The sequence below is a fragment of the Callithrix jacchus genome, chromosome X (genome assembly GCF_049354715.1).
Source record: "Callithrix jacchus isolate 240 chromosome X, calJac240_pri, whole genome shotgun sequence".
Lineage (NCBI taxonomy): Eukaryota > Metazoa > Chordata > Mammalia > Primates > Cebidae > Callithrix > Callithrix jacchus.
The window spans coordinates 53,165,089-53,178,235 of record NC_133524.1 but is presented as its reverse complement, the minus strand read 5'-3'; the positions used below and the strand labels follow the sequence as shown (position 1 = coordinate 53,178,235).

Here is a 13,147-nt window from a genome sequence, read left to right as displayed (position 1 = left end):
TGGTATCACTAATTATAATAAAATGTGAACCATGCGTCTCAACACACTTAATAAGTAAGCCTGGGAGCTGATTAATCCACATCAGCTGATACAAATCTGAGCCATGTCTAGATTCAAAGAACGAACGTGTGATGTCTCATAAAGGTATCTATCTATGCGATGTTTTACTCACCTTGAAAATACCTCGAGCATACGAGATCCTCACCAGAAATAACAAGTGATATGTTTCACTGGCAAATGCAGCACGTTCCCGTCAACATTTTGATTTCAGGAATAAGGAGAAAAGGGAGCACAGTGTCAGTTGTAAAACAAGCACTCACGCTTCCGTGAATGCTTTTGACCTTTCCTTAGCCCAGGAAATCTATTAGCCCTAGAAACTACCAGCATATCAGGGAACAATGACGTCCTGCTTGTCCTTTGACGTGGGACCTTTCAGATATGCTTTTCTTCCCGAGAGGATGGTTCCCCTTCTGCAGCTGCCACCTTGGCTTTCAAAAGAGGAGCTGTAACATGATACTCACGCTGGGGCCCCATTCCAGACATACTAAGTCAGACTCTCGGGGGGATAGGGCCCGGCATCTGCTCTTGGACAAATGCTCCACGAGAGACCTGACCCACAGCTGACATTGAGACACATAAGCACACGCTCCCCTTCTCCTGTCCTCTTTTTAAAATATAACCTTGGACTTCATAGCCTTGCTTGTAGTTAATGAATCGGAAAAAAACGTGTGGGTTGCCCTCTCTTTTTTTTCTTTAAAGACAGAGTCTTGCTCTGTCACCAGGCTAGAGTGCAGTGGTGCGATCTTGGCTCACTGCAACCTCCGCCTCCCGGGTTCAAGCGATTCCCCTGCCTCAGCCTCCAGAGTAACTGGGATTAGATGTGTGCCAACACACCCGGCTAATTTTTTGTATTTTTAGTAGAGACGGGGGTTCACCGTGTTGGCCAGGATGGTCTCGAACTCCTGACCTTGTGATCGGCCCGCCTCAGCCTCCCAAAGCGCTGGGATTACAGGCGTGAGCCACTGTGCCCGGCCGCCTTCTTTTTCAAGAGCATCTTTTGATGTATTTATTCTACAGCCACAGCTAGAGCAATTTCAAGGACTTAGGAGAGTGTTTATGCCACAGCTTCCCCTTTCCGACCTGATACTCGGCAGGCCCAGGAGAGGGAGAAGAGCCTTGAAGGTGGAAAGGGGTGGAGAGGTTCTGTTGTCTTGGTAACCGTGCTGCCACTCATCCCATCGGGGGGGCTCAGCTCTGGCAGGGGCCCTGTGGGTGAGACACCACCCCTCCCCACTCTGTATGTCTTCCTGTGCTCAGAGGTTGAAGCTGAGGGCTGAGGCTGGTTACCAGGGAAACCGAAGCCAGGTCCCTGAGACTGGCAAACAGAAAAACCGGCTGTGGAATTCAGAAGGCAGCATGGATTACGGGAGCCTGCCCACAGACAGGGGATGTACAGTCACTAGAGCGTGCACCCACAGAGTGCCTGCGCAGGAACGCGCGCACACCGCACACAGACACACACGTAGACACGTGCACTCACCAGCACTCCCTCTGCCCAGGTGTGCACAGTCTATCTGGCTGGAGCATCAAGTGCACGTGGAGGAGGCAGGCGACCAGACGGGACATGTAGGCGGGACGCAGAAGAGGGAAAGAGAGGGGATATTGCTTATTGTTGTAAAGAAAAAAACAACTGCATACCCTTTCCCTTTCCTCAATGACTTATGGTCACATTTGCTGGTTTTTTTTTTTTTTTTTTTTTTTTTTTGAGACGGAATTTTGCTTGTTGCCCAGGCTGGAGTGCAATGGTGTGATCTAGCCTCACGGCAACCTCCGTCTCCTGAGTTCAAGAGACTCTCCTGCCTCAGCCTCCTGAGTAGCTGGGATTACAGGCATGCGCCACCACGCCCGGCTAATTTTGTATTTTAGTAGAGACAGGGTTTCTCCCTGTTGGTCAGGCTGGTCTCAAACTCCCGCCCTCAGGTGATCCGCCCGCCTCGGCTTCCCAAGGTGCTGGGATCACAGATGAGAGCCACCACGCCCAGCCTGTACCACAGTTTCTTAAATGGCTTTACTAAGGTATAATTTGTTTGCCACAAACTTCACATATGTAAAGGGAACAATACAGTGAGTTTTAGTAAATTGACAGTTTTGTAGCCCTCATCACCATCCAGTTTCAGAATACTTCCATCACCCCAGAAAGATCTCTGGTACCCACTAGCAGCAGTCAATCCCCGTTAGTTTACCGCCAGGCCTGCCCAGGCAACCAGTAAGCTACTTTCTCTCTCTGTAGAGCTGCTTCTCTGGGCATTTCCTATAAACTGACTCGTGCAATAAGTGGTCATTTGTGTCTGACATCTGTCAATTAGCATAACGTGTTCCAGGTTCAAACACGCTGCCGCATGCATCAGTAGCGTGTACCTCGTCACGGCTCAGTAACGTTCGGCTATATGGATATACCACTTCTTTATCCTTTTAACCACTGGTAGACATTTGACTTGTTTCCACTCTGGGACCTTCCCAAAAAATGCTGCAGCGAACATTGGAGCACATGTCTGTGTGTAGGCATGGTTTTAGCATGAATGGGTCTCGGATACTGTCAAATGCTTTCCTCTGTCTGTGATGATGATGATGTAGTTCCTCTTCTCTATTATATTAGCAGGGTAGATTACCTTAACTGAAATTTGAATGTTAAGCCAGTCCTGCATTCCTAGAATAAATGACACTTGGTCATGTTGCACAGCCCACTGTATGTATGACTGGACTGGGGTTTGCTAATATTTTGTTGGGGATTTTTGCAGGCATATTCATGGTGGATGTTGGTTTAAGGTATCCTGTTCTCTCTGTCTTGCTTTATTATTATTATTGCTGTCTCTGTCTTGCTTTATTATTATGTTTTTGAGACAAGTCTCACTGTGTCAACCCAGGATGGAGTGCAGCGGTGCGATCTGGACTCACTGCAACCTCCACCTCCCAGGTTCAAGCGATTCTCCTGCCTCAGCCCCCTGAGTAGCTGGGAATACAGGTGCCCACCACCACACCTGGCTAATTTTTCTATTTTTAGTAGAGTCAGGGTTTCACCATGGTTAGCCAGGCTGGTCAAGAACTCCTGACCTCAGGTGATCCACCCACCTCGGACTCCCAACATGCTGGGATTACAGTCGTGAACCACCGCCCCCAGCCTCTGTCTGGCTTTAGGAGCAGAGTAATAAAATTTTCGGAGGACGAGCTGGGAAATGTTCCCTTCTCCTCTATATTCTGAAAGAATCTGTGAAGAGTTGGTATCATGTATTTTGTAAATGTCGGACAGACTTCACTAATGAGGCAGCGGAGCCTAGACTGTACCTAGTGGGAAGATGTTTAATGTAGTCTTTCTATTTCCTTACCTGCTCCAGGTCTACTCAGATGTCCCACGTGATCATCGCATTTGCACCTTTCTCTGTCCCAATCCTCCCTCCTGCCGGTGCCTTTGGTTTGGGTTTGGCCTCTGCTGTAGAATTTTGCATACTGGACATCTGTGGACATCACAGGATTGCACATCCTAGTCTGTAACTTGGGATAGGATGGTGTCTCAGGCACGACCACCAGGCCCCCTCCGTCCCCCACACACAGGTATAGGGATAAAGACCTGGAGGTGAGGACGTGGCGCATGCGCAGAGTGCCTCAGTTTCCTCTACTCACCCATTTTCCATGCCTGTTCCTGGACACCCAAGACCCTGTGGCACTGTGCATCTGTGAGCTCCCTGAGCAAGCCCCTGATGTCTGCTTTTTCCAACTCAGATCTTTCTCACTCCTTTCATCTCCCGGGACCGGGACCACACAGGATCAGCCACCTGTTCTCTCACACAATGATGCGTATCTGCTAGGGTTTCAATGTTTGTCTTCCCTCCAAAACTCACAGTGAAATTAATCCCCACTGCAGCAGTGTTGGGAGGTGTGGAATGACAACAGGTGTTCAGGCCGTCACAGCAGAACCCTCGTGAGAGAATGAAAGGAGCTTGCAGCAGTGGTTTGTTCTCTCTTTTCCTCTTCTGCTATGCGAGGACCTAACATTCTTCCCGGCTTGCCCTTCCACCTTTTGCCCTGTGAGGAACTGGATTGAGGTTTGCTAGTATTTTGCTGGGGATTTTTGCAGGCATATTCATGATGGATGGATGAAGACTCTTGCCAGATACCAGATACTGGGACTTTCGTTTTGAACATCCCAGCATCCAGGGTTGTGAGAAATAAATTTGTTTCCATTACAAATTGCCTGCTTTCTTGGTCCATTTTGCTTTGTTATAACAGAATACCTGAGGCCGGGTAATTTCTAAAGAAAACTGGAGGCCAGGCATGGTGGCTCATGCCGGTGGCTCCCAGCACTCTGGGAGGCCGAGGCGGGACGATCACTTGAGGCCGGAAGTTGGAGATCAGCCTGGGCAACACAGCCAGACACTGTCTCTACAAAAAACTTAAAACTTAGCCTGGGCATGGCGGCACAGGCTTGAGTTACTTGGGAGGCTCTGGTGGGTGGATCGCTGGAGCCAGGAATTCAAGGCTGCACTAAGCCATGATCGTGCCACTGGGCTCTCTTCTGGGTAACAGAGCATGACCCTGTGTCTAAAAAAATTAAAATAAATACATCTTTTAAAAAGAAAAAAAAATCGGTTTATCTGGCTCACAATTCTGGTGGCCGAAACATTCAGTCTTGGGCAACTGCATCTGGGGAGGGCCTCGGGCTGCTTCAACTCATGGTGGGAAGTGGAGGGGGTGCCGGCGTGTGCAATGAGATCACATGGGAGGGAGGAAGGGAGAGAGAATCCGGGGAGGCCAGATTCCTGTGAAGAACTTGCTCTCCTGGGGACTAATCCATACCCGTGAGAGCAAGAACTCAGCCCGGAAGGATGGTATCACAGGACACTGAGTCCTTCATGAGGGATCCTCACCATGACCCAAACACCTCCCTCTAGGACCCACCTCCCAACACCGCAGCACTGGGCGTTAAACTTCAACCTGACTCTTGGTGGGGATAAACACGCCACATCAAATCCAGAGCACCCAGCCTGTGGTATTTCATGATATAGCGGAAGGACAGAGACTAACACAGGGTCTGATCTCTCTCCCTGATCAATCAATCAATCCCCCAGAGCAGGGCTACCTCTGCGACTCCTCCTGACCTCCCCAGCATGACAGTCGACGAAGCCCGGAAGGGAGAGAGGCAGGGTGAGGAAATGGAAACCCTGATGATTGCTGAAATGCTGTCACTGGCAGCATGGACCAGGTGTGCCTGCCGGGCTGACTGAGAAGGTCAGCGAGATAGCATTTCGGTGGCTGGGGAGTCAGACAGAGGCATGCATCCCCAGCCACCACTTTAGGACCTCCACAAACTCTCCGCAAGGTGGGGATGATTGTACCTGCCCCACAGCACCGTGCGGAGGATTCGGCAACGGGTCTCGCCAAGACTTGGTGCTACCAGCTATGAAATGACCACCAAAAGCCCTGCTCTAGGCCATTTACCCATAGCCTTCACAGAGGTGAACTGCTGAAGGGGGCCACTTCTGACCCCAGCCTGCCTAGGTTCGTGTGCTAGTTCTGCCGGTGTCATGGGCTGGTTCCCTAACTTCTCTGGTGTTCTGCTTTCCAAATTCACACAGCGGAACTGAAAATGTTGCTAGAGGATGGGTCTGTGGGAGTGGAGGAAGGCAGCTAATATGTGGAAGTGGGGAAAATACTGTCAGAACCCTAGGAAACATCAGCCAAAGGGCAATGCCTCGAGCCCCTTTGAAACCCTCCCCAATTCACTGCCCTGCATTTAGGCCTTTGTGTTTCAAGAAGGAAAAGCCCTGCTTTTTTTGTTTGTTTTTTTACCTTCTCCCTGGAGCTGGGTCACTTCCACTGTCAAGCTCGCTCATGAGATCCCAGCATCAGAATCTAAGACACTTACTTGTTTTCAAGCCACTTTTGTTGGCAGTAGGCACATAGACTTTTGCAGCGAGACAGCTCTGGGGAATACCTAAAAATGGACTGGCACGAAGCAGAGTCTGTTTTCAGTTCAGAGGGGTCATGCGGGTACCGGCTGGGTTCACACCTCAGGATTCTGCAGAGGTTAAAAGAAAGGTAGATTTAGTCATTGGTTCCTCCTGCAATCAAAAGGCACAGATGTCTAAATGATCCCAGTAAGATTCTGGAGGAACCCAAGGACGCTCTAGTTCTCACGAAGCAGGTGCAAACTGCTGCTCAGGTTCACCCACCCGGGCCCACCACACCGCAAGCAATGGCCAGCCCCGCATCCCCCAGGCCGGGGCACCCGCACTGGCACCAACACGCAGGGCTCTCACCGTGGGCGGTGGACTCTGCTTCCACGTCTCCTGTGGGCAGGAAGCCTCTCTTCGAAGCCGTGGTGCTGCCTGGCTGCTCTGGCTGCTGGTCTCGCTGCATCCAGTGACTGGGCTGTGTTCTCTGGTGCCCTCCCTCCCCCGTTCCCAGTCTCCACAGTGCAGAGCTTCCCTCAATAAACCCGGATCCGCTGCTGGGAAATTTCAAGGGAGCCAGCTCAGATCTAACGAGAAAAATCAATACGGAGGAACAAACCTGAATTCTACACCTATTTTCCATTCCTACATATATTTATTTGGTATTGGTGATGAGGAACCCCATCAGAAATTCCTGCAAGGGAGAATACTACTCGACTGTTAGGGGCAGGGCGACATTTATATACACGTAGCTTACCACGTACATAAAAGTTTACGCAAACAGTACGGCGGCGGACCACCAAGTTCTCATTCCACATCCCTTTCCCACACTGCGTTTAGCTGCCCGTTCTTGAAACTGGATCTCAGGGCAGCGCGCTGCATTTCAGCAGGCCTAGTGCTGCTTCTCGGAGGCAGTCAACTCAGTGGTGCAAAAGCATATAGGACAGCGACAAGGCATTCACACTACACCGACATGTGATCTCTTACGGACAGCAGGAAGGGAAGAAAGACGGAGATCCAGGGTGGGAAAGCGACAACATGCATCACGGGAGGCAGGTGAGACGCGGCGGGGACCGCTGGTATGCAGCATCCCTTGCCACGGGATGCCTCGCGGCCATCCGAGAATGACAGGCACCAAAGATGAGGACCTTCCTGGGGTCAGTCAAGGGTCATGCTGGGAGGGTTCCCACGTGTCCCCGTAAACGGGTCCTGGCACTCATCCGACCGCAGCTTGCTGTTTCGTCCCCAAAATGGTCCCACGCCCAGGCGCTGCCAACACGCGGGCTCCGTCTGAGTCCCTTCCGGTCTCCATCCCAGGTGGGTGCGCGTCTCAGTTTTCCTCTAACCACTGCTTGAGCAGCCTCTGAAACATTATTTTGCTCTCCTGCTGCCTCTCTCGCTGGCGCTTCTCCTCTGCCTCCTGCGGTTGGAGTGCCGCTTCAGGCAGAGGCCCGGGCTGGTTGGTACCCAGGTTGAGGGTCAAGCCACTGAGGCCCTGCACCAGCGTCTCCCAGGAGGAGGGAAGTGGGGCCCTGTTCCTCTCCCCAGGGATCCCAGAAAGATTCGGCCTGTGGCTCTGGCAGTATCGACATTCACATCGGAATCGATTCTGACCTCTGTCACCTAACGGGGAGATTCTGGCTTCCCTCCCAACAGCATAGGGGGCCATGTGATCGCGGTGTCTCCTCCTCACGTGCCTCAGGAATGCTTTCTTCCTCTGAAGGAACTCCAGCCTCTCCCACCGCTGCTCTTCGAGCGTCTTCTCCTCTCTGTACCGCTCGTGGAGCAGCCCCTCGGGGAGAGGTGCGGAGTGGCTGGGGCCAGGGCTCAGGTTGCTGGGGCCAGGGCCCAGGTTCAGGTTACTGAGGCCAGGACCGGGGCTCAGGTTACTGAGGCCCATCATCAGCTGCTCCGAGTATGAAGGCTGCGAGGGCGCTGGGCCTTCCCGGGAAGTCTCTGCAGCTGTCATCGGGAAAGATGTAGAAGGCGATGCTGGATTCTGTTTCTGGAGTGGATCCATGGAGGTCTGGTCCCAGCTGGAAGCTCCACCAGGCCCTTGGGTCTAGAAAGGGTGGTGAAGCTGGAGGTTCTCAGACACCAAGAAGGTAGCGAGGAATGTGTGCAGGCAGAACCCAGACTGCAACGCAAGGTGATAAGACAACAAGAAAACACACGATTATTCATCTGACTCAACCTCTCTGTCCCTCCACTTCCTGTGTGTCAAATGAAGATTATACAGACACCCCCTCCTAGGCTTCTTCTGAGGATGACGTGAGATCACACATCTCAGCAGCTGAGAATACTAATGCCATCTAATAAAGGATTGAGAAATGATACCAATTAATGCATCCACGTGACCCGGGGTGCAAAAGGATGCAATGCAGTTCAGTGATGTTGATTCCCCACTGACATTTTCCAACCCCTTCCCAAGCATCATATGAAGAATAATCAATGCGTGACTCACAGGTGCTCTTCCCATGAGCGTTCATTTTCATCCATTCACAAGGGAGACTTTTACTCAATTGTAAGCGTTTGCACCATGGGGACACACCCTTTTGCATGTTCGTCTTCCTGACCGCTGGGTTTGCGTCTAGTCAGAAAGGCTGCTCATACCTATGGAAATCCTCTCCAAATTCCTACTGTAGATAAGAATTCATTTTGCTAAGCAGCAGAAGCAAAAACCCCCAGGAGACTTCAAACAGAAAAAAACATACAAGAATTCAATTAATCCAAAAGCTGCTTCTTTGAAGTGATAAACCCGTGGCAGGACTGACTGGGGGAAAAGAGGGCAAAGAAACAAGTTACCAATATCAGCAACGCAAGAAGAGATTTCACTCCAGACACAGAAAACATAAAACGGTCAACAGGGTAAGAATACATGCGACTCTACAGCTTCACATTCCACAGGTCAGAGGAAATGTAGCACATACTCGAAAACCACAAGCTACCGAAACTCACATAGGATGGACTTCAAACACTGAACTGTGTGCACGGTCCTGTATCTTTTAAATAAACTGAATTCACAGGTAAACACATTTGCAAAGACATCTCTGGGCCAAGAAAGTTTCACTGGCAAATTCTAACAAACATTAAATGAAGAAGTATCACCAACTTACACAACTTCTTCTAGGTAACAAAGCAGAGGGAATGCGTCCCACTGACTTTATGAGACCAGCACCGCAGGGATACCAAGAAAATGACAGACCAATATTCTTTCCTAACACAGGCACCAAAGTATTCAACACAAACCTAGCAGTTTGAATGGAGCAATATGTGAGAAGAAGAATGAGCAGTGATCAACCGGGTTTTATAGCGGGAATGTGAGGACTGTTCTTCCCATACCTGAAAATCCATCAATGTAATCCACAGATTGAGAGATCAGATGAAGAACAAAAATGACAGGATCAATCAAGCTATGCAGAAAAACCATCTGACCAGATTCCAAGTCCACTGGTGATATAAAAACTAGCACCCTAGGGACACAAGACAACTTCCTCCCCCACAAAAAGGCCATAAACAGTCAAACCTACAACTAACAAGCCACTCAATGGTCAAAGACTGGATGCTTTCTGCCTGAGGATGTGAACCAGGCAGGGACGTCTATTCAACGTCACGCTGGAGGCCTAGTCAGTGCTATAATGCCAGAAGACTCACGGCACCCACCGGAGACAGCAAGAAACCAAAGTACTCCTTTTCGTAGGGCATGTGATCATCTACATGGAACAACACATGTGTCTCCCCCAGACTCTCAGAGCCAATAAGAGCTTAGTGCTCGTTAATGAGAGCTTAGCAGTGACACAGGAGACAAAGTCAACACACGGAAAACAATCTTATGAGTAACTGGAAACCTAAATTTAAGAAAGAATACCATTTACAAAAGCTACAAACACAGTGAGACGGTTACGTATAGAGCTTAAATACATGGAATGGGTCTGTGTGCCGAAAACTATAAAACGGTATGAAGAGATCAAAGAAGATTTAGTTAAATGGAGAGAAACAATGTGTTCCCAGATTTAAAGACCCAAGAAGGGAAAAAGTCAACTGTCCCCAACTTGATGTGTAGAATGAATGCAGTGCCTGCCAGTCAGAATCCTTGAGGGACATTTACATATATAAAGAAGCAGATTCGACAATTCACGTGGAATAGCCGATGTTCCAAAGAGCAGAAGGGATTTCGAGAGATCGTGTTATTGGATTTTCACATCTGCTCTAAAGCTGTAATAATGGAGATTGCTGGATCACAGGGGTAGACATGTAGATCCATGGAAGAAAGCGGAGTCCGTGAATCCATCCACAGAGATGTGGCCAGTGAGTTTTGACACGGATGTGAGAGGGAATCCAATGGAGAAAGGATAAGCTTTACAATATACGAGGCGCTGTATCCTTATGTGAGGAGATGCACCTCAACCTCAACCTTTATGTGCAGTTAAGGAAAAATGCTTCAGAGACCTACACGACAAAGTTCAATACTAAGACCTTTGGGAGAAACCGTAGGAGGACATCTTTGTGAGGGGAGGCTAGGACATGACATGAGATGCACGATGCACGGAAGGGAAAGATGGATGAATAGAAGTCTGACAAAATTTAAAACTCTGGGTCCGGCTGGGCGCGGTGGCTCCTGCCTATAATCCCAACACTGCGGGAGGCTGAGGTGGCTGGTTCACTTGAGTGCAGGTGTTCGAGACCAGGCTGGCCAATGTGGTGAAACCTTGTCGGTACCAAAAAAATATAAAAATTAGCTGCTCAGTGGCACATGCGTGTAGTCCCCAGCTACTGCGGAGGCTGAGGCAGGCGAATCACTTGAACCCGGTAGGCAGAGGTTGAAGTGAGCCGAGATCGAGCCACTGCCCTCCAGTCTGGGCTACAGAGCGAGACCCTGTCTCAAAATCAATCAATCAATCATTCAATCAATCAATCAATCAATAAAAGACAATAAAATAAAACCTTGGCTTCGTAAGAGCTAGTGTGTTCCGAAAAAGAAAATCAAAGTTGCACCAGTAGGAGGAAATGTTTGAGAATCATTGACCTGACTGAGATCTCACATCTGAAATACATGGCACATTATCAAAACTCCACAATAAGAAAATCAACACCCCAACCAGTAAATGGGGGAAAGACTTGAACGGGAGCACATGAAACCGTATTTAACATCATTGAGCACTAGGGGAACGCAAATTAACACCGTGAGTACTGGCAACGCCGAGCGAGGACAACATGCTGGGCGACTGGAAGTCTCATACTTTGCAGCTGGGAGGGCGAAATAGCAGAGCAACCTGGAGAAGCACCTTGGCAGTTTCTTGTAAGTGAAACAGATGTTTACCATAGGACCCAGCCATCCACTCCTGGGGATCTACCCTAGAGAAATACAAAAACTTAGGTTCACAAAAAAGCTCGCACCGAATGGTAAAAGCAGCTTGGTGCAAAACTGCCCCAAACTGGAGAGAGGAAAACGTCCTTTGGTGGAAGGCTGGCTGAACACCTGTCATCTTCCACACAGTGAAACTGCTTTTTCAGCCTAGGACAGAAGCATCCGACACTCACTCAACACGTTCATCAGGCCAAAAGAAGGAAGCCCACCTCAAAAGGCCACAAACCATATGGCGTCACCGACATGGCACTCTCCCCAAGACAAAACCAGAGGGAAGGAAACAGATCACTCTACACCAGGGAGGGAGGGGTAACTGCAATGGGGCAGTTCCAGGGAGTGTCCTGGGGTGAAGGGACTGTTCTGCATCCTGACTGTGGTGATGGTGGTGACAAGAACGTAAGCCTGTGTTAAAGCTCAGAGAACTGTACTCCCGAGGGAAAGAAGTCAATCTTGCTGCTGTAGGTTAAGTGAAAAAACCCAACGGCATATTTTGCAATAAGGGTATCTCTCTGTATTCTTTTGATATACATCTTAGATGAATGCAACCAAAAATTGACATTAAATGCTAAATGGAAACTTTAGACCAGCCTCCCAGGCTCTATTCTTTTGACAAACTTGGAAACCAAGAATTCACTAGTTTTCCTGGTCCTCTGAATGTTTATTCACCAAATCGTGGCTACCAGCACACACTGGGGTGGGAAAGAACCAAATCAGAAACTGTTTGAGTATGTACTGAACACACACACACACACACCCCAGAAAGAGTTAATCTTTCAGAAATTGAAATCTATCTTCCCTATGAGTTAGTTCCCTGACATCCTTTGGGCCACCACCATCTTACACAAACACTTATGTGTGAAACATTTGGAAATTGTTTTTTGTTTTTGTTTTTTGAGACGGAGTTTTGCTCTTGTTGCCCAGGCTGGAGTGCAATAGTGCGATCTCGGCTTACCGCAACCTCCACCTCCCGGGTTCAAGCGATTCTCCTGCCTCAGCCTCCCGAGTAGCTGGGATTACAGGCATGCACCACCATGCCCGGCTAATTTTGTATTTTTAGTAGAGACGAGGTTTCTCCATGTTGGTCAGGCTGGTCTCAAACTCCCGACCTCAGGTGATCCGCCTGCCTCAGCCTCCCAAAGTACTGGGATTTTTTTTTTTTTGAGATGGAGTCTCACTCTGTCACCAGGCTGGAGTGCAGCGGCGCGATCTTGGCTCACTGCAACCTCTGCCTCCCGGATTCAAGCGATTCTCCTGCCTCAGCCTCCCGAGTAGCTGGGATTACAGGCGCCTACCACCATACCCAGCTAATTTTTGTATTTTTAGTAGAGATGGGGTTTCACCGTGTTGGCCAGGATGGTCTCGATCCCTTGACCTCGTGATCCTCCCACCTTGGCCTCCCAAAGTGCTGGGATTACAGGTGTGAGCCACCACGCCCAGCGGGAGAACTATCTTAACCCAATTACCACCCAGCCGATTTTCAGGTGTCACAAGGATTCTCTCAGGATCTATTTCTACATGTAGAAGCTAATTCTCAGAGAGAAAAAAGTCCTCACAACCCTTTCCCCCCTCTTTTTTTGTTGCGGCAGGGTCTTGCTCTGTTGCCCAGTGTGGTGTGCAGTGGCAGAATCTCAGCTCACTGCAACCTCCGTTTCCTGGTCTCAATTGTCCCTCCAGCCTCAGCCTCCCAGGCAGCTTACGCTACAGGCGAGAGCCACCATGCCTGGTAACTTTTGTATTTTTTATAGAGACGGCGTTTCGCCATGTTGCCTAGGCTGGTCTCGAACTCCTGAGCTCTAAGTGATCCTCGTGCTTCAGCCTTCTAAATTGTTGG

The 13,147-nt window shown here is 49.5% G+C and overlaps 1 protein-coding gene across 17 annotated transcripts in view; it reads right to left on the bottom strand.

Annotated features, from left to right (window-relative positions):
• Positions 1–6,583: 6,583 nt before the first annotated feature.
• The window catches only part of LOC128930596 (protein FAM156A/FAM156B), a 33,078-nt gene continuing 26,514 nt past the window's right edge, over positions 6,584–13,147 (bottom strand). For 16 of the 17 annotated variants that reach the window (XM_078363917.1, XM_078363914.1, XM_078363927.1 and 13 more), the window contains one exon: positions 6,584–8,085. In XM_078363917.1, the coding sequence (XP_078220043.1) occupies positions 7,279–7,968 (690 nt within the window). In that variant the 5' untranslated portion in view covers positions 7,969–8,085 and the 3' untranslated portion in view covers positions 6,584–7,278. Of the gene's footprint in view, positions 8,086–8,412; positions 8,588–13,147 lie in introns of all 17 variants that reach the window. The other variant, XM_078363926.1, reaches the window with a different exon arrangement.